Genomic DNA, 22,413 nt, shown 5'->3' with positions numbered 1-22,413 from the left:
AAAGGAATACAAGGAGAACAGTAACGGCAAAGAAAACCAACAGCAAATTAAAAAAAGAAATGCCTATGGATTCAATAACGGAATGAACGAATGAAACCCCACCCCCGCACTTTCTGTAATCATAAGCCCTTCACCGTGTGGCAATCTCCTCAGCATGTTACATAGTGTTTTCCCGCTTAAGACACTCTAACACTCACGAGATCAGTGTATATATCGGATTTACTGGTGTTAGGTACTGGACAAACCGCTTGTACCCGGCGAGTAGCTGTTACTTCTGCTGTTTAACAGTATTGTTCGGGTAATCAACCAGGTAAAACACAGAGCTTAATTGTGCTAGAGGAAATAAGAATGTGTGTTGCGATGTTAACTAGAATTAAGGTTATTTCACCTAACACAATTGCACAATTGGCAGTTAGCGTGGATATTTCAACTGCACCAACTGTGACAGGCTGTTGTGGTCGATTCTTTTATCGCAATTTTATGTTGGGTGTGGGATTTTTCCACCAATGAGACTATTTGTTAACTTAAATACGAGTTTCTTTAATCTGTTGGATAACACTTACTTTTATTTTTTTCAAAAAAATCTGCTAATGATAAGAACTTCATACAAAGAGATTTAACATATTTTTGAGGCGGAGGATAAAAGTGACAGACGTTGTTCCATCCATCAGATGCACCGACTGTATTTTAACACATTTACTACACCATATTCCACTTCTTGGCAAAAAAGGATTTGTCAATTCCATCTTTTCTTCATGGGGTGTTGTAACAATGATTCTGTATTTTCTATATTCAGTATTATGGTATCAATCTAAGGAAGCCTGTGTTCATTGCCTTTCATCAAAATGTACTTATTGCCTGCCTTTTCATCAAAACTACTCAACAAGTAACTCATTACGATTAACTACTCTTAAAAGCTGGAGAACAAAAGAAAACTTCCAAATGTTAATCAAAATCATTTTTATTAAATTAATAAACACAATTAATAATCATTGTGATAAAATACTGTGTATTAGGGTGATTCTTATGACTAACGTTTGCTGTAGTTTACATGTCATGGATACAGGTACATATAATACTGACAAAGACATACATATATATACACGGTTTCAAAAATAATCTCAGAGTTCTATACAAAATATACATATATATTTACATACAATGGGTTTCCTCTAGGGAAAAAGATTTTATATATCCAAGACTGAAGCAGGAATACTGCATAAAAACAAATAAGCTATCTTCCATTTTTTGAACTCCTATAAATATTGCAATTGACACTTACAGAACAAAAGGGTAATTTTTTAAAACAAAATTTGTATGAAAGGAACATGTTGTTGCAAACTCAAACAAATAAATATGGAAATGTTCAACAGACAGGCATGTAATATTATCAGCATACAATTATTTGGTTAGCACCCATGTATTAAACCTTGTATATTCTTTAAGTGATTTTTTCCTAATTGTTATGTGTTACAACTGAAGTAGCATGTGGCATTTGGTCATTTTAAATGAAAGCTTTCAGATCTTGCTATTCTGATACACAAAGTAAAAGAAACTAATGAAGCCCATATTTTGGCAAGAGACTGGCAACTGCTGCCCCCCATTATAAAAACTAGCTGAAGTACTTTGCACTAAAAAGTATATACACATATATACAAAATGAACACATGACAGCTGATTTTATAAGTACCTCTTGTTAAAGATCTCTAATACATATCTCTGTGTAAAAATGTTATAATATTCCCTCAAAACTAGGCTTTATGATAAACTTTGTGCATGTTTTATTATCAACACCTGTCGTATTCCTGCACTAGGCTATTACTGTGGATATGCTAGCTTTTCCTGAAGAGATTTCAATGTTACCAAATACTGTCTTAGCTGTTCTATAATTGCACAGATTCTAGGTATGTAAATATGGATTATAAACAAGTTACTTAATTGCTTCCTCTTAACAGACATTGATGCATGAAGCAGTACTTGGTCTGCTTGATTGAACCCATCTATGTACAATTAATGGCAGTCCCTTATAGTTTTCATGCTGAATCTGCAACTTAAATTGCATTCCTTTTATAAATTAAATTGTATTGATTTTGTGAGTAATTTGCATTACATTATTGCACAATGTGATAAAACTGAAATACCCTGCATTCATTTCAATTTAAAATGCCTGAAAAGGTGCTTCACACATTTTGTTCTTGATTTTGTTTTTCTTTTATTCTTTCTTCTTTCGTGTTTCTTCCGGTCTCCAAAGATGGCCACTGTAAAAGGTAAAAAATGAGATATTATAAAGAATCATCAATGTCATTTTATTACTAAAGGTAAAGAGAAGTGATGATTGCCTCCTTGTTCTGTACCACCAGCAAGATAAATAAATCTCAGTGAGACATACACATTAATAGGAATAGTTATAGCAAGCTTAATTTTTTCTTTCAAACTTTTGTACAAAGGCATCAATGTACATAAAATCTTTATGTAGAATCTGTAAATCCATTTTAGAGTCCTAGACTTCTTTTTTTTCACAAACACAAGGGAAATTCAACAGCCTCCAGCTTCACTTCAAAAACCAAAAAATCAGAAGTCAGAACCGTTTATGGATCTTTAATCTGTAACCAGTTTTGGATATAGTATGACCTGGTAATTAAGGAAATGTTGAAATTTCCAAGATTTAAAATTCTTGCTCATTGTGAGCCTTAAATGTTTCTCCATATAATGCACAAAATAAATAAATCTTACATTTATGGCACCTTTTCCCCCAGTACCCTGCAGGGCATTTACACTTCCCCCTCCGGCACCGGCCGCCATTAAAGCAGTGCAGAGTGTGACAGCGATGTCTGGGTTGACGTCTGTGCTGACATCTTGGTCCATGGTAACCACGGTTACAACCACAGATGCCTGGCAAAATACAGTAGCCATTCTCTCCACAATATGTACTGCAGTCCTCTGGAAATGGTACAGAAATAAGTCCATTCAAAATTTTTTATTAACCTGGTGCATACAGTTTTTTTTTGTTTCTTGCATAATGATGATGAAAAGGTAAAACTGTTTCTAAAGAATGATATGCCAATCCTTCTTCAACAGGACTTGATCACATGACATAAATTAAAAGCAAAAATTCTAACGCACAGTGTATTTATCATTATACAGTGAATACTCAAAATAACTCACCACCAAAATACATAATACTTGACTTCAAAAACTGATCTGAAAATTGAAAAGGTTGAAATTAAATAGGAGTCATAAAACTTTCAGGGGCAACTCAAGGCGCCCACACACACATTTGAAGGCATATTTCCATGTTCTAAGAAATATACCTAATACCAGAAATGCACTCATATTACCATCATGAATAAGAAACATTTTAATTACTGCCAGCCTCCTATGTTTCCTCACTAATTTATGACAAATTTTTAAAATGTGTATCTTTAATGTTAGCTTTCAGTAAAATGTGCTTGAACCAGTAATAGTAATATACTCTTACCATTGTTATTGATAGAGCCCTGGTTTATACTTTGTGGCACACTTGGTAGCTGTTTATTATCAGACTCCGTCTGTGATAATGAGCTGAGCTCTGAACCAAAGGGTGGGGGATTAAAGACATCAACTAAAATTTAAAATAATACAATAAATACCACATTTCCCTTCTTTTTTTTTTTTCGATAAATGTAAAAGAGTGTCTGGGGTTTGGCCATTATTTCTTTGAACAATGTGTGTTAGACTAAGGACCTCTGTTTTCGTAAAAAATCGGAAAATTACAGTAATTTTTCCCTTCATCCATATGTAAGTTAAACCTTTGAGAAAATTGAGATATATGAACATATATCAAAGTTTTCAATTCCTAATATCCTAATTCTGTGAGCTGTATTAGATACAATAGAAATTTGCTACTAAATAAAAAGTGTTGAAATTTCTGAAAAAAAAAAAAAAAAAAAAAACTCTTTTGCTACATAAAAATCTAAAGCTCACTGTTTGCCTTTAACTTTATATCAGACACTAAGATAAATGCACTCTTACTACAAATGCATTTTTCAACATTTGCAGAAGCTATCAACAATTAAAGAAATAATAAGAAACTCACATTTTCTCCTGCCTCTTTTCCTACAGCACATGACTCCTGTTGTAATGCCCTCAGTGTACACACAGCCGGGGTCGCTTCCACGCCCATACACCTCGATTCTGTGTCTAAGATTACAGCTATTTACAGAGTCTAAGCTGCTACTTCTACTGCAGCTGTTTCCCATGCCTGCCATACGCTTCCTACCACATCTAAAATATAGGGGTGTGGAAAAATTAACAGTTGAACACTCATAGATTTACTTAAAAAAAAAAAAAAAAAAAAAAAAAAAAAAAAAAATGAGAAATCCAAAGTAATGCCAATTTTGGACCTTTAAAGAAATAACATCTTATTTCATAGTTCTTAGTCTGAAAATCATCAAATGTGTGAAATAATCATCATGGATTTATAACAAGTTCAGCCTACCTCCTGCACTTCTTCCCGTATCCTGCCATATTGTAAGCATAGCACCCATTCATCTTGTCCAGATCAGCAGATGTCACCCATTTGAGCAGATCTGTGTCTGTATTGTCACACACACCCCACCCTGGGGCGCACAGGTAATCAGCCGTCTTCACGTGACCTTTCCATGACCCTGTGCAACCATGGATATCAGTGAATCGAAGAAGAGCATCGGATGTGCCATCTCCACATCCAGAGTCATATTCTGTTTGAGAGAAAAGAACAGACTCATTTACCACAGGTTTCAGTGATTGTACCACAAACTGCTTTGTATCCATTTATCATTTTAAACAGCAGTGAACACTACTGTTCCTGTCCCTTCTTATGAAACATTTTACATAAAATTCTGGCACATGCAAGCAGTGACATGCAAAAATTGTTTCATACAGGAGTCATATCTTACCATTTACAGTAAGAACACTTTGAGCACTGGTGCTACCTTCTGCGTTCTTAGCCACACAAGTGTACACCCCAGAGTCTGAGGGTTTGGCCAGAGGAAGAACAAGATCACCTAGAAGTAAAGTACAAGTACTTCAATGAGTAAATATATGGAAACATTTGAGAGATTTTCACTTAAAAAAGTTTTGTGAATATTTTGAAGAGCATACGTGGTAAAATCAAAGGTCACTCAAGGCAATTTGCAGCAAAATGGCATTTCCAATTTTCAATCCATCGTGGTTTACAAGACGAGTACCCCTGACACTGCCAAAAATATAAAGGGGAAGATCTGTTTATACAAAATGCTGTTTGCATATGGTCTATTACAGAAATTGTAGTAAGTTTAAAACCATTCACGGAGTCAGAAAGACAGGAAATCAAACCAATAATTGCGACTGAAATATTTCACCTGATTGCAGAATGGTTAAGGAGTGGTCTTTCCCCTTTGATCCCTGGACAACCCTTCCATTCTTAAACCAGGTAATAGTAGGGTGGGGCACTCCTGCAGCCTGACAGGTCAACACCACTATCAGGTCCTGGAGCAGTGTGATGTTCTTCTGGGGAGGCACCAGGATTCTGGGGCTCACACCTAAAATAATAAGGATGAGAATGATATATATATATATATTCATTTTATCTATTTTGGTGCAGTTGGAACGACCTTTGTGGTAGATTAGGTTTACTTAAAGTCATTACAAATCAGTTGAAACAGAAGAAGAGCTTATCATGTAACTTAATAGACTCTTTTAGTGCTTAAATAATTTCTGAACTGATATTCATATTTTCACAAAAATCGCGATGTAAAAATGAAATATTTTAAATTATACATAACTTACTAAAGGAGTTGCCTTGACTAAAATTTATAACAAAATAAGCATCTCACAAAATTAGAAAAAAAAATCCACCTACCAGGCATTTTACAACACAATATCCCTGTGGTCAAACCAGACTGGTAAGTACAAGCTCGTTTGTGATATGTGTCAACACAACAACTAGCATCAATCTTGCCTCCATTTATACAAGATTTCTGCCCCTGGTCCTGATGAGGGCAACCCCGCCCTATACCTGCCAAGTCATCCTGCAATACACATTTAAACAAATATGAACATCTAAAAAATATAAATATTTACATCTCTCCCATGAATCTGCCCTACCTTAATCAATGGAAAGCAATAGAATATATACATGTATCAAAAATTTTCTTGACGACTTGAAGAAATATCATTATAGAAAATATATGGAGTTTGAATTTGTACAGTGAAAATATCCAAAAGAAAACAGCCATTGCATGGAAAATATATGGATCTTGCATACACTGAAAAAAGTCCAGAAGATGTCCAGAAGTATTTCTCACCTGTTCTAGATCATCTTTGCACTCCGAGCACTGGCCACCATCTTGGGCAGCATTGAAAGCGTAGCAACCCTTGATAGACATGGCCTCCTTCCAACTGATGGTCCGCAGCATGTCCTCATCGTACCAGCCACACACACGCCAACCGTCTGCACACAGGTGACTACTGTTATGAATATGTCCTGTCCATGATCCTGTACAGGCACGGATCTTATGGTTGATCAGGTGGGTTTCCTGGGAACCTTGGACACATCCAGTTTCTAACAGGGAAAAGGTATAAATTCCTCTTAGTTTATGAATGGTGACATAAAATTATATTTTCTGTGTAATTAACTTAAACTTGTGACAAAATATGAAACAAGCTTTTTCCAGGTACGGTTTATACACTAGTATAGCTGTTATTGTAAAAAAAGTCGATTGCACACTTCAAGATTCTCATTTAGGAAAAAAAAAATAAAAAAGCAATACCATGGTATGGCAATCATAATTTTTTTCAATACACTTTCTCTTCACTATCATTTTTCAGATGAATCCCACTTACTTCTCAAATCTTATGAATAAACAATTTTTAGTATAACTGACATACTTTTGGGCATAAAAAATATAGATACTTTTGAATTTAGTGAATGTTACCCTCATATATTCCAGAGCTTTAATAAATGTTGACATAAAGCACATGGATCATGTTTGAAAAATATAATACGTTAACAGTGTATTGTTCAGTTGTATATATAATCAGAAATAGATAGTATAAATGGTCCTTTACAGAGAACTTTCCTTACATAAAGTGCAACATAGAGGCCAAAGATCCTAGCCTGATTGATGTTTTATTAAACATGGAGACACAAAATTGGAATCAATCTGTCAAAGTGCACTTCCACTCAAAATGGCTGGATGTGTTGACATGACACCACATAATTCATTCATTGTGGCTGGCTTTGCCACAGCTATGCCTCCAATTCATTCAAGGCTCAAGTAAACTAGTATTGGGGCCCTGGCAGTACTAGAGCAATTCACCTTGCTACCTGAACTGTGTAAGCAAACACAACCCTTGTGCAAAGGCAGGGGCCTGCAGTCTTTGTTCGAAACTTTTGATGTAACAAGGCTGTTCTTGTAATATGTAAGTAATTCACGTGGCTTCGTTTAACCTAACATTTGATATGAATTTAGTGCTTTTTTTTCCTACCGTCTATTTTCAAAGCTGATAAAGTATGTGGTGGTTCCACATGCCACTTTGTGAGGCAGAGTGCGGGGCCATTGTCGCCTGCTTGCCACCGCATACCACCTGCCGCAGATGATAAATATCAAATACCTGGTTTAAGTTTCATGGCTTACTTTCACTTCATGATTTTTCTGAAGAGGTTTTGCAAAGTTTCTTTTCATTTTTTTAAAGAGAATTAAAATTTTCCCCCACTTGGATAGTGTATGGCATCAACCTAATCCCTTCAACTTACAAATCGTTCTCACTCTCCTTCTTTTTTATGGTAAAATCTAGCTTCTTCAAACATGTCCATATTTTTAAGAATTTGAGTTGGACTTTTTTTGCAAACATTTAATCTTAGCAGGAAAACTGAAAGCCACAGTCAGATGACAACTAGGTAAGTCCTCAAATAAAGTTTAGAATGCATTTATGACTGTTTTCATGAATCATGCATGTGCTTGTTTATTGCCCCACCTTACTTTAGCCCATCTGCAGAAAGCACACAATTGATTGCAATGAATGCATTCCACTGCCCTTCACATACATGAGATAGGTATCACTGCCAGTCCCCAAAATTCCTCAAACAAATTTTTATTTGGGACCACGCAGGTAGAAAACTCAATACAAACACAAATTAAGGCAAATGAATCAAAGGTGGACTTCTTTTCAAACAGATCTCTACCATCTCTATGACCATCTACCTACTCTGAAAAAAACTTTTTGCATACAACATAATCCTCAACGTAGCAGAACCATGCTGTTGTAGAACGTAAATTCCTATTGTATTATTTCTATATTGTAAGGTTAACAACCTTTTCAATGATGCACACATTTCACCTTTATACATTTATACAACCTTTGAAAGTTAATCTCATGGAGAGAAAGGGGAATTCTGCTTGTTCTTCCTCACAAACAAATCAAGCATGTTTTGATGGCCTAGGGTCAATTCCATTACCAAGCACGTGCCCACTTTATTCAAGTGTGCATGGCCGAGCTGAATATGTCAGATGACCTTTCAGCTGAAACTGCCAAGTCCAGAGACCTTTTCAAAGGCAAAATATCAACAAAGAAAGAAACAATCAAAAGTCAGGACTCCTTCAAAAGGCAGGCAGATATTTGTCTCCCTGACCAAGCGCAAAAGCATGAAATGCCTGTTGTTTCTCTTGTTAACACTTTCCAATATATCTGGAGTAATTCCTAAAGCTACGGTAGCTTTCTAGTATAATGCCAAGGGTGAATGTTAACTTGGGCATACAACACTACAACAATGTGCTAGCATTTACAATACACAAGTAACACAACCACTGGCAAAATCCATCCACCCTATGGTCAGTAATGATCTAGATATGGGGAATATAAACATGGGGTTTTTGTTTAGACAGAGGCATACAAGTCTATGTTGTAAATGCCCTTGTAGCTAAGTTTTGCTTGAAGATTACCATATAGGTGGTTCTGCTAGGTATTTACTAGTATATGCGAAGATGACAATTTTTGTTAAATAATTAACAGTGAGCATATTTGTGCATGGCTTTGTCGGGGTGGGGGGGGGGAGGGGAGGAATATCCTTTTTTTTAATGTGTAAATGCTTGTCTCAATATATAATGTCATTATGTGTGCATATGCTTTTAAACACACTACAGGTACACATTAGTATTGTAACCCAATGTCTAAACTGACATATACCTGCTTATGTTAATGACCACAAAATTCACTACAGTACATTCTCCTGCCTTCTGTCATCAGCTGTGGAGACTGCGATGATATAGGAATACTAGAGGACACCAACTTACCTTCAACGATTGCAGCCCCGGCAGACAGTATTCCCGTCAACAGCAAGACAGAGGTCCACAGCTCATGTTTGGAAGACCTGGGCACTGATGACACCAACATCATAACCAAACCTCATCTGGAATCATCCCTGAAATCATGAAAAAGTAGAGCAATTAGTCCAATAATTAAATCAGAACAAATAAATGTTCCCTGGATTAAAGGATTAAAAAAAAAAAAAAAAAGAAAACTGTCTATTTCAACCTTATTTATAACAAACCTGAAAAGTGACCAGCAATCCTAGCATATATGACCAAACTGAGCCTTAATTCAGTCAGTACAAACAAAAATTCCAATTATATCAGATTAAGGTCTAAGCTGTCCAGCCAACCATCGGTTAGTCAAGATTAGGATGCTGCCTGTGAAAGGGCGAACTGTTCAAAACAAAGTGCTTTCCGCCTTGAGAGCAAGAGCACTTTCCATCTCTCCCATCAAGTGCACAGTGAGAACTAATCAATACGCTGTCACATGAACCTCTAGTATCTTTACTACCCTGGATCATCCATAAAACCACCTCGACCGCCTTTGTTTTCCTCCTCAACTTGAAAAGAAAGAGTTTCCATGCATATTGTCTATAAGTATTCCACTGTATTCAACATTTGGGCTTGTCATCATTTGCAGATTTGGATCTTATTAATGAACTGAACCAATTCTCATTGGCGTATTTATATTATAACAATAAATAATATCAGATTACTTTCCCACATTAATTTTTTGGCATGCTTCAAACACTGCCTGAAAAACGTAGCTGTGATCTCTAAAATAAAGGGCAGGGGTGTATTCTTACCAAGGTGAGTAGGGTCTGCGAAGTCAAGTTTTCACAAAGCTCTTTGTTTGAAAACATTTTCAGAGTCTGTCATTTTGGCAACAAAAAAGGTTATGTTTGGTGTGACATTATTAATGCATCATTTATGTTTTTCTTCATAAAAGATATGCGATACTCTCTTACAAACAGCAATTTCTTGAAAACAATTGGCGATTGAAATTGACTTCATCTGAGTGGAATTCCACCATGAACTGTGTGCCTTTTTGTAGCAGCTACTGGCACAGTCCACAGACGATCTTTGCAATATTCTAAGTGTGATGTCAGCCATAAGACTGTGTTGTACTGATGAGGTGTTCTGCATGACATGTTTTGAAAAAAAATTCCATCTGTCAAAATATTGCTGTAATTCCTCCTGTTCATTCGGCATATCACACGTTCCCTTTACAATTTATGTAATGGTATCAAGTACAATCACAGTGTACAAATACTGCTGTAGAAAAACACTCAATAACTAAACAAAAAGCCATCCATGACACACATTTCAACACTACCAAAACTACAGACCTGCAAAATTATCCAATCGACAGCACTAATAAAACTGACAAAAATCCACTTCTGAAGTAGTGCTCCAGTCTATCTGTAGAGTGCTCCCATCCAGACAGTCCAAATCGGTTTAAAACCTACTCGAAATTTAATAAACTGGCTGTCCAATGGGGCGCCCTGTTGGCCCGGAGAGTGTGCTGTCAATCAGTTGTGCATCCTCAGTGCACCTGGACAACGCGGCATAAAAAGGTATACTGACAGTTGAGAGGATTTACTCCTCAAGATCACAGCAACATCCAATGACCTGCGAAGTGACAATACCAACTTATTATCCATGTTCTCTATCAGTATCATATAACAGCAAGTCATTTAACATGGATATGGGGAATTTGTTGTTCCTATCCATGTTCCTGGCAGTAACTGCAGACCAGTGTTGTTTTGCTGTGACTTGTGTCTACCTCTCAGAAGACTGTATGTGGAAGGCAAGACAGGTTGAAAGGTGATAGATCAGGGACCAGATTATCATACCTTACCCTGGGGTACACAAACCACTAAACCCCAAACTGAGATGATGAAGTTTAAGCACTCTTTGATCAACTCAGGTCTTAAAGTATTTGTGATTTTTAATTAAACTGTGTATCCCTGGATCTGATTTTTCAGATTGTAATCATTTCAATCCCTTAACAATCCACAGTATCTCCCAGCAATAGAATGGGCTTCCAGATAATAGAAATTACCAAAGACCATCACTAAGCTATACAAGGGCACTTGATCTCTTCAGTGTCTAGGCATGTCAGAGTTACCCCAACTAAAATTGAAGCAGAATCCCAACAACCAACAACAATTCTACAAACATGTTTCAACAAACAAATGTAAATTTTTTAAAATACAAAAATTTCAATTTTAGAATTATATCTTTACCCACTATGGCATACAGTGTATAAAGGCTGGGTTGACAAGCTGCTGCCAGTGATGTAGTGTACAACTCTCTTCTTTTTGAAACGTGAATCCATTTCCTGTCACACAACACCCAATCTATTACGCAAAGTTGACTTTACAACAAAAACAAGCTTGATGGAGATTGATGGGGTGTACTTGAACAAATTTATCTTGTTGACCCGAGTGGCTAATATTATGCATTGTGTAAATATAGCTAATGATATCAAAACCAGTGCAAAAGATCACCAGCATGCTATTTTCTAACCACTTCTTCTATTTTAAATGTTTCTTTAATGCTGTTTACTTTTCAAAGTGTAAAAAAACAGATTTGAAATCTCCACAAAGCTGGCTTGTTAGGAGGCAAAATCATTTGATCCTTAGAGCGCTGCCTATCTATTCAGCCACAGTACCCGCATCCATTCCTACTGTTCGGTGAACAGAAAGCACAATCAACCTCTTCCAAGCTGCACACCCACTCCAAGCCATTGTGGCCTGAGGACTTTGATTCCTTTCTTTCCTTCCTACCATTTCAGCATCATTAAAATCACATCAAATTAACACACAAGGATAACAAAGAGAAATATTTCCAGCTCTTGATCTCAAAGTATCAACTCTCCTGACAAGCTGTAATAAACTGCTGGGATCTCGGATCTAAACAACTAATTACCTGGGCCTCTGTTCAAAGACACTAAGCTCAGGTGTGAGGGGACCAGCAGACCCATTTGTACACCACCCAGACCTGATGGTGGTCAATTTGGAAAACAGTCCATTATTATCTCCCCATGTGCTGGCAGGGTATTGGACCACCAGACAGCTTACTATAGCCAGCTAGCACTTATTAAGCTTGGTCCATTGAAAAATTTCCCACCTGCTTATAAGGATTTACTACCTCCTGACTTTTACCTGCCTGATGTAAAGAGAGCTTGGTCCATGAGAAGCCTTGAAAATTTAGAAGCAGCAATATTTCATCATTCATACACAAGCCTGATATAGGAAGAAGATTGAAAAAAGATTAAAAACTCAATCTCTGCAATGAATTTCTGCAATGAATTAGGCAGGAAAATGTAACATATTATTTCTTTGGAATAAATCATAACTGTGCTCCCCTTATATCAATGCATAGCAAAATAATTTTTTTGAGAAAAAGTATTGACAAGAAGTTTTATAGATCCACACTAAAAAATCTCATTCTCTGTGTACTCATGACATACCCAAGATGAACTTTATAGGCTTGAATGTGCATATCTGAATCCACACCACTTCCAAGGCCAATCAAACCCTAGGTAAGATTTCATGTCCAAAGTAATAGATGCAGATAAGAAAATAAATCTTTTTTTTTTCTAAGTCAGACATGCATGCAATTTTGCTGTAACCTACCATTTCCTTACTAATATCAAGTTGTCAGTTTTAGAGATGGGCCTTCAGAACTGACAGCCCTGTCATGGTAAAAAATTAACTTTGGTTTTTAGTTTGAAATACTTTATCCTCAAACAATTCACTGGGGATTTCTAGTAGAAAACATGAAGCAGAATGATTGGTTGTCACGACACTTAACCTTGGTGTCCATGGAGTTGACATCTATTTATTATACATATATTCTCTTGAATTAAGGTAAAATGAACATTTCGAGAAACCTCTAAGGTCACTTCAGTATAAATGAAATACATCAACTTCAGGCAGCCCTGGAATAATTTTCACACAATCTGACTTATAGTTTCCTTGACTACAACTACTTTTTAAGTGCATAGATAAAACTACAAGCTTCACAGCTTAGTGCTCCTAGAGTCACTAAGCAACAGAGAGAATTGGTACTCACCACACTGAGAAAAATCACCAATTAAGTAAACTGATTCCCTTCCTGTAGGTTTTATTTCTACCAATCGTACTTCCTAAGTAGAATTCAATATAAGTTGTATCCTAGTTCTCACTAAGTCTCCCAGTATCCTCCCCGAAAGTAGTCACAGTACAGAGCTAGCTCTTCAGGCCTTTCCTAAGCCAGATGTTATGTCTTCACAATACAAATATGATGTCTGTGTCTGTGCTGACAAAAGTGGATCAATCCTTTGATATCTGTATCTTACTTGTGTAAGGTGTCAACAGAACAGTTTGATCTGCCCACAGTGATCTACTGTCCAATACAAAACACACCTTTCTACTCTAAGTCCCCTTCTAAATAAATGTCAAGTGGGAAGCACACACTGTCCAGATCCTTTGATGTGGAGCGCGGCTGGAGATGAAGACTGAGATAAGGCTAGTTATTCACCCTGCCAACTTAGACTGGCTTCACCTTTGCTGCTTCACCGGATTCACCTGTGTGTTAAAAGAGGAGGGGGGGGGGGGGGGATTAAACAGGTGCTTTACTTGAGTAAGCAAACCATCTATAGGTGTTAGGAGTTGTCTACTATATTTTGACATCACCTGTATCCTTCCACATTTGAGTGATAGTCCTGGTCAAGAGACACACAGTACCTACAAGCTGTCAGTTTTTGCACCTTTTCAGGATACTAGTAATTTGCCAAAAAATCATAATGGCTGGCCATTCCAGTCCTATTTGAGTATTCTGATAGTGCCTTTCTATTGTATTTCTCTCCTTCCCTGTAATCAACTTTACTTGAACATTCAGACAATCTTTCCAGCAAGTCTTGCCTTCTTGGTCATAAAATAATCATCTGCAGTTAGGTGTGATTTTTTATGGTATTCTGTCCACTTATTTGTGTATTACTTTCACTCAGTCTGGCTGTCTTGGCCATAAAGCAATCATTTCTAGATAAAGCAGACATACAGATAACAAAGCTATTGGGTTAAGTCAGATAGCTGTGATAGGCAAGTTTAGATACTGTTTCAGGGCACACAGCCTTCAACGAGAATATTGGCATTACCCAAAAAATGAACTTAAATTTAAAATACAAGTATTAAGCAACATCTCACCTACTAATAAAAAGTGAAATGAGTAATAACATGGACACATACAGAAAAGTCAGTGTACCCTGGTATACTCTCCCTTCGACTTCAGATAAATTGCTCACCTGCTGCACATTAAAATGTTAATTGTTACGTGTAAGATTTTATCTTCATTGCTTTCTTACTTCCACAATAATTACCTGGCAGGCACATGCCCCAGCTTATTTTCAAGTCTCATATCAGATGAAATATTACAAGCATTGTCTCTTTGAAAACTTGCACAACCACTGCACACCTATAGCCAGTGTTTAATTCTATCAACACATCTTAAGTCTCAAACTCTTGTTCCACACAAGTTCTAAATTAAACATTACAATATTGAGGTGTAAGAGGAAAACATTTTCAGTGATTAGATTGGCTATATCTTTACCCTGATCTAAATGAGGCCGCTGACCACAGCTTGTACCTCACCCTGATGCAAATATAAGGCTATTATTCCTGGGCACACCTGGTCATAATGACATAATTTGTTATCCATGTAATATTTCTGGATCAAGATGTGTTGCTAAATGCCTGTGTACCTTTTTTGTGTTTCTTTTATTTTTAGATTCATTAAACTGTTTTACTGTCAGGGTTCTTGAAATATGTAAGTTATTATATAAAGTATGCTGAAATTTCAATGGAAAATGTCATAAAAGAATTTATTATTTTCATTTTATTTCTTGCATAGGATATGAACTTAAAACTCTGATATCCAAAGATGTGAACAGATTTAACAGAACAAAGAAGATCATTTCCCCAGCCAACATGAACATTTCTATTTTATGCTGTTTCCACAATTCAAATTTTGAGCACAAGAACCAACCTGTATCAAAAAGTATTAGTAAACAATTACAATTCTTTTGCAATCCTTAATCCTGAGTATTGTAATTCTGTAAATTTCTTATTTTCGGTTATTTTACATTGTACAGAGCTCTGAGATTCCATTAACAAAACTTTCTAAAGAAATCATTATAATTAAGCACTGGTACAGGGGTAAGCCATGTCAGTGAACTAACTGGATGGCCCCAAGTAATGGTTGCATGACAGTTTACCTTTAAATGGTGTCCTTATCCTCTTTGACCTTCTCTACCACAGAAAAACAACTGCCAAGTTTCTAGAAGACATGCCAACAACTCAATACATCTGCCCTCTCGATGTATCATGCATTTGTGTGAAGTGACAAACAGCCTTTTCTTCAAAGTCTGCTCCGAATAGAATAACCAAAAAATGCTAGCTTTGACAAGAGAAACGAGAAAAAGGACCACCACAGGACAAACAAGCTGTACATTCAGGCTGTTTATGATTCTTTGAATTATGTATTTATGAGACTCGCTGTCCCTTCTGCCAAATGCCAACCTTAAAGATTTATGTTTCCAAAACTACTTAATACTCCATGATAGAAGGATTGTGTGCTTTAATGTCCTTTTTTCATGTACTGATAGCACATTACATATATAAATGACAAGAATTTAGACATAGGAGTGTAGTTAACTTGATTCCTATGAGTTAAATGACCAGTTTGTACTTGTTCCTCTCTGGCAAAAAAACAAGAACATAACAAAGTATTCAATGTTCACTGGTTCAAGTGTAATAGAATTCTACAAAATATTAAACATTTTTTGAAATCATCAATCAAATATAGAATTTTAAATACTCACAGGAGACAATTACTTAATCTTTTTACTTGATTATTTTTATAATATTTTTGTTAGTTTTCATCAACTTTTGATATCACTAATTTACCTCACCTGAGATTTTCAAATACATGGAAAAACTATAACTTATATTATATTCAGATAAAGACATAAAAAATAAATGCAATAATAATAATAATAATAATAATAATAATAATAATAATTTTGATTTTTTGTTCTATGTAAATAACTGAGACAGAACTATCTATTCTAGATATATTCTGTGCCTTTGATCAAGCCCTACACTTCAAATGACATACCTCTTTCACCTGGATATATCTACCTGAAGTATCTTACCTGGTGTGGGCATCAACTTACTTTATATCATGTTCGTTTGATCTGGCAGTGTTTGTCGTTGAACAATCTGAAGTTTAGGACCTCACTATGAACTGATTACTACATTAACTATTAAAGAAATGCATGTTGTTTGATGTCCACCGCAATTTGAGATTAAAGTCTCTATCAGTCTCACCCCTCCCTTGTGCAATTCATGCACAGGTTAGCTTCTAGGGCTCTCCCAAACCACTTCCATTAAACCTGCTTATATTGCACATGAATGACTGTTTCTGCTCAACAGAACTTGCAAATAAACATCTAAAATAAGTTTTGTTATGATTTAACAAGCTGAACAATCCAATTTATTTTCCTTTTTACGGCTGACTGGTTTATATTAGAGCTCGGGAGTCCCCAGAACAAGACGATGCCGGATCAGGTGGGGCCAACATAATATTTTGGAGGGAATTCTTCCTTTGAGGGAAGAGTATTTGTATTACATACATGCTTCTAATATCCATAATACTACACAGCTAAGAAGAATGAAGTTGGTATGCTAACAATGTTATATTAGGGATTACTATTTCAAGGCTCTTGATCTTTTCCGTCACCCCTCTTTTATTTTTTCGTCAGCCTCTCACCCACTTTTCGACTGTAATAACTCCCAGTTGGGATTTTCGGTTATTATTACAGCAAAAGGTAACAAACACAGCCTGGTCTGAATTACAGTTTTACTTTGTTCTAGCCATGGTTGTTTATTTAAGCTCCTGGGTGAAAATTGTATTTCTTGCTAACATAGTAAGTTTTTTAAAAACAATCTTTTTGCCAGTTTACACATCAAAGTGGGTTACCCGTTAAGAGACCCCTTTTGAGTTCCAGATAATAGGTTAACACAATAAGGAAATAGCAATTTGACCCATTACAACAAATATTGCTCAAATTCAATGATTATTACTTCTTTCAAATTTTGTAAAATAAAATAACGAAATTCAAGTAAAAACAAGATTAAAGTAATTTTCACAAACATTGACAAAATTGGATACAGAGAATGGCTAAACAGTTCCTCTACACACCACTTTTTTTTTTTTTACACATCTGCTAGAAAAGATCTGTAAAACTTCATTTCTACTTTTTAAAAATTTAATATCAATAAGAGAGTGGGTGGAGTGCTCATCTGAAAAACTAATAAGGACTTTTGATAATTTCAATTAAAATTTTTTGAACTAGTATAAATCTTGTGAAAAACACAAAAAACTGTACAGTATAACCACCTTGTTAATGCAAATAAAACTTAGTACCTAGTCCTAAACACACCTATCTTCTAGGGAAGTACAGGTACTTAGATCAAGCAAGCTCAATTGTGACACTGGAGACTCAGACAAAAAAAGCGGCACAGATGATAAGTAAAAAGAAATGTATGGCCTTTGTAAATCTACAAGAGTTGATCAGTGTTTGTTAAGCATCAGATAGGACCTGGAGGAAGTGCTTAAGTTGGCTGATATATCATGTTCAAAGCAAGGCTGGAGCCTCAATAAAAACTGCATTTGAATACTAGTAATCTTTTTATTCAGTCATATTCAGTGTCCTTACACAGAACCAAATGCTTATGTTTTCATTGAATTTTTTACACCAGCAGTTTCATTAAGAGCTCATTCATGAAAAATTGTTTTGGAGTAGTATATGTATTTAAAATATATATTTTATACAGGTTTATATCAATTAATGGTCAGAAGAAAAGCTACCTTCCTGATGGTAGAAATTTCAATTGTTAGCTGACTTAACCCACAAATTTCAGGGACTGCGATTTAGTGAAAATGTGGGAAAATATAGCGTGGAGTCTTGGGGGCTGCCTCGACAAATTATTTTTAGCTCCCAAAAAGTCAGAAATCCCCCCCATAGCTAGAAAAATCTCATCCCTGAATTCCACAAATGAACACACACACACATACACACAGTCAGGGCTCATATTACTTCCATCTATGACTTACCTTGACATAACTGAACAATCCATCTTCAAATTTCAAGGCAAAACATTTTTTCAGCAGCTCAGCATCTGGTTATGGTGCCCTTTCAACAATTCACCATCTTGTCTCTAATGGACTATGCTTCGGGCGAAACTGTACAAATTAAATAAGATCAAGACGATTAGGCCATTTATAATGAATTTTGGCCCCCAATGATTTCTGCCTTCCTTCATCCCAGCAGTATATAAATTGTATTCAAAACTGATGACCATAATTACCAGTGAGAAGTATTTGAGAGAAGAATGGCAGCCCCCCAGGCTGAGAGCACCTTGGCAGTTAATCCAATTCTTAAATCATTTTGAATGATCTTGTGAGGTATTGGATTTCTGTTTTTAGAAAAACAGACTGTTTATGAAGAGAATTAAAGTCATTCAGAGACGACTCGAGCCCAAGTCTCAAGTATCTTTGTATTCAAGATAACAAGGCAATTGTGCTTTAAATAAAAGATGTTACACTAAACATAGAGCTTTGTACTGTAATAAAGAAGCTTATAAATATTCTCATTTTCTGTCTACATTAACAGATAACCTGTTTCTTATATACTAGTAAATGTCATCAAACTTTATAATATTTTTTGGTCAAAATCTCTTGTTTCTTCCCTTATATTTACTAGTAATATTTGACAGAATTTATTTTAAATAAGGAATGCCTAGCTAATTTGTACTGATTCTACAAGACTTAAATTCCTAATTGTGAGCGATTTCACATATGAATACATATTTACTGAACCACATGATATAACACTCAGTGGTGAGATTTTATCATCTGCAATCCAATTTCCCTAAAAGCTATTTGCACTTGAGGTTTATACATCATAATGGGCTATCAACATGAAAATCATACTTATTCACAGGGACAATGAATATTTACTTTTCATGTATACCATCCTTCAAAAGTTCTATCAACATCAAACGATATGAAATAATGCATAAGGAATTCACATGGTTTTGGACTGGAATCTTTTCTATGGCAAATATGATTAATCCAGGTGTACTCATTCAACCCTAAATATAGCCGAGATTAGAACTGCAATATACAATTATAAGAGTAAAGATGGAAAAAAATCTTGTGAGTTGTGACCTACAAAGTATAAAAGACATTTCTACACTTATGAAAACTAAACAGGCATATCACTCACAATATTCAGAAAAGTGACAACAAGCAAAATGTGGCTTATAATTTCCAGCTTTCAATAACAGTTCCAAAAGTTCAATAGAAATTAATATCATAAGGACATAAGGAGAAAATCTCTTCAGTAAATCTTCATGTGATACTTTCATCATATGATGTACTGACGTTGTTCCTTAAATGAATGATATGCAAGGAAATATGCTTACTTTATGTTATGTTTATAAGGCATATAAAAATCAGGCACTCCTCTATAGTCTGAAGGTTCACTGGTCCAAAAAATTGTAACATATTCATCAGTTTTTTATAAAAGGGTTTGTTAATCTGAAAGTTCTATAGTGAACCTTCAGATAGTTGTCATGCACCCTAACCCCCCCTCCCCCCCAAAAAAAAAATAAATAAAAAAAACTACTGTGTGTCGTATCTTAAATTTCTACAAAAATACTTAATCGATAATGAAAATGACATGCATAACAAATGTATATTTTGTAAAAATTTATGAAATATTCGGTCACAATTTCGTAGTATGATACATCAAATTAGGGTGAGGGTAATAATTCCACCGCACCAGTTGGTTCTGTTAACTTCAATAAAATATACCGTAAACTCTTTATGGTCGTCAGTTCAATGCAAGAAGAACAGCCCTGTAGAATAAGTTTGTTCACGGTCTGTATTCACTCGCAACCTCCCAGACTCCCCCTACTGCCAGTGCCTATATATAGTGTATAACAGCAGCTGTGGCTGAGATAGTCTAACAAGTTACAGGTCGTGGGACACCGACTAAGACAAGACAGTGCAACGCATAGACAAAAAGAGAAAGAAATTTAATGTCTGTGGATATGAGCATGCGTGGAAAGTTACCTACCGTTGTTTGAAACGAAAATCAAATGCTAACTGGGTTCTTCTACGTCAACTTTCCTTGTTATCCAGGCTTCAACGTAGAGTTCTACATCCAACAGGTGCGTTAATCAGCCGAACCACGCGTCATAAATTGTACACCCGTACGCGGCGTGTGTTGGATATCACTGCGCAGCCCGAGAAAGGGGGAGGGGGCACTTTCCCCTAGCACTGTGGATATCTGATTATAAATATCGTAAAAACATAAACGGACGTTTTGGGGCTGGTTGTTGTTGATTTCTGCAACGCATAAAGGTCTTAGCGCAGTAAAAATTTGTTTGAATATTGGAGCTAATTTTCAATGTTTCACCTTGATCTGCAACCTTGCCCTACATAAGGTCAAAATGGCGGAGAGTAACATGTGCATTTGTTATGGTTTGGCTATTTCGCCCTGAGAGCGTTATATGAAACGGTTGAAGGAAAATGTACTCTAGAGTACCACCGCCAACCAAAGATGATTTAAGATGTGATGTTTTCAACAATGCTAGTGAAGATAATGGGCCGAAAGCGAACAACGGTGACGATAAAGTCTCTGCGGCTGAAGTAAACAAGAAAAATCATGACACATCTGATTCAACTGAAAGACCAAAAAATATTTCACAGCAAGCATGGGAGGTAGCTGAAAGCAACCTTATCACTAGGAGTGATTATTTGTAGTTTATTGATAAATATGATTTTCAAGATAATTGTAATATAGAAAAGTAAACTTTTGTAATTCGTTTGCCTTCTGTCTTCTCTAAAGACAAAGTTTTTTCTTTACATTCTATATTAAAGTAACCTGCATTATTTAAATACACTAAATAAGAGAATATATACATTTATGGACATCTGAACATATAAACATTTCAACCTTAATGCTTTTAGAAAAAAATGTTGCACAGTTATAAAAGGTACTGATCTTAACTGAAAACGAGGACTATATGTTGCCAAAGATATCTTTTAGGAAGTTGGGTTTAGTATATATCATTACCAGTTTCTTTCCATTTATGTATTATGAAACTCATTATATCTTATTGTTTTAGAAATTTCAAGCTCTGCGCAAAAGAAGAGAAGATATGTCAAGAAAATCAACGGAAAAACGTATCAGGGATTTGCAAAAGAATGTCTTACAAAAAGGTATATAATGATGTTTTTGAATGATCTAAACAGGTGGGCATAAGATGTATAGTAGTCAGTATGAAGTTTTGAAGTTTTTGTGCATCTTCTGCATAGTGTCATATGTGTGTAGAATTTACAAGAAATCTGTTTAATGTTATCTAACACCCCTTTCCTAATTTATTTACAAAATTTAAAATCATTTTGGGCACATTCTTGAGACCTGACCTATCTAAGTTAAAGATATTTTAAAAAAAGATACCTTGCATTCTGATTTTAAGTGTCTATAGTTTTCAAGAGTATATAAAGAACAAAACAGATGGTAGATAAAAGTTGCAATATTCTTATTTCTTTTCAGTGTCAGAAGAGATCCAACATCCTGAAGACATAAACATAATGAGAAAGCACAATGTTAGGATACCAGGCATAACAGACCAAGAAACTGGGAACACTGAGAAGAAAAAAAGAAAGCATTCAAATACAGAAGAAGATAAAATTCCAGGGTATGGAATTTAAGGTTTTTGTATTTTGTGGCACATTTCATGTAAAAACATTTTCATTGACTGTCAGTATATATATCTAGTAGTAAATGGATACATGAATTGGTTTGCTTTTTGATATCACAGTTGACAAGTAAATTTGACTTCACATCCCCTGAAGCGGCATGTTGACAGGGCAAACTTTGGCTGTGTACCATTAGTTGAGATGAATGAGGATAGATATTTATTTCAAAAAGATAATAAAGTACTTTCAGGGATTAAATTGTCTAGTCAGTCATGTA

General features: G+C 35.6%; 2 protein-coding genes across 11 annotated transcripts in view; one reads left to right on the top strand and one right to left on the bottom strand.

Moving 5' to 3' along the window:
- Positions 1-943: 943 nt before the first annotated feature.
- On the bottom strand, positions 944-20,664 carry LOC106155293 (uncharacterized). 9 transcript variants are annotated; one of them, XM_024074310.2, is made up of 14 exons: positions 20,506-20,664; positions 18,477-18,605; positions 15,574-15,723; positions 9,294-9,421; positions 6,306-6,562; positions 5,861-6,029; positions 5,361-5,540; positions 4,917-5,024; positions 4,478-4,718; positions 4,076-4,263; positions 3,479-3,601; positions 3,166-3,201; positions 2,734-2,940; positions 944-2,258 (listed from the first exon to the last, which is right to left on the bottom strand). In XM_024074310.2, exons 4-14 carry the CDS (start codon positions 9,394-9,396, stop codon positions 2,149-2,151), a joined length of 1,722 nt encoding a protein of 573 aa, XP_023930078.2. In that variant the 5' UTR covers positions 9,397-9,421; positions 15,574-15,723; positions 18,477-18,605; positions 20,506-20,664; the 3' UTR covers positions 944-2,148. The 9 variants fall into 9 exon arrangements, with proteins under 9 accessions (XP_023930078.2, XP_013385494.2, XP_013385495.2 ...); XM_013530040.2 differs by lacking the exon at positions 15,574-15,723; XM_013530041.2 differs by lacking the exon at positions 15,574-15,723 and having other exon boundaries at positions 20,502-20,659.
- Positions 20,429-22,413, top strand: part of LOC106155294 (uncharacterized) — an 8,339-nt gene continuing 6,354 nt past the window's right edge. Inside the window, exons 1-3 of one of the 2 annotated variants that reach the window (XM_087002126.1) lie at positions 20,429-20,599; positions 21,560-21,653; positions 21,991-22,135. In XM_087002126.1, the coding sequence (XP_086858252.1) occupies positions 20,528-20,599; positions 21,560-21,653; positions 21,991-22,135 (311 nt within the window). In that variant the 5' untranslated portion in view covers positions 20,429-20,527. Of the gene's footprint in view, positions 20,600-20,731; positions 21,153-21,559; positions 21,654-21,990; positions 22,136-22,413 lie in introns of those variants that run through there. The other variant, XM_013530052.2, reaches the window with a different exon arrangement.

Source organism: Lingula anatina, chromosome 1 (assembly GCF_051362555.1).
Source record: "Lingula anatina isolate TDL-2025a chromosome 1, LinAna3.0, whole genome shotgun sequence".
Taxonomy (NCBI): Eukaryota; Metazoa; Brachiopoda; class Lingulata; order Lingulida; family Lingulidae; genus Lingula; species Lingula anatina.
Note: the sequence above shows the minus strand (reverse complement) of the source record. Positions and strands in the feature narration are given on the sequence as shown.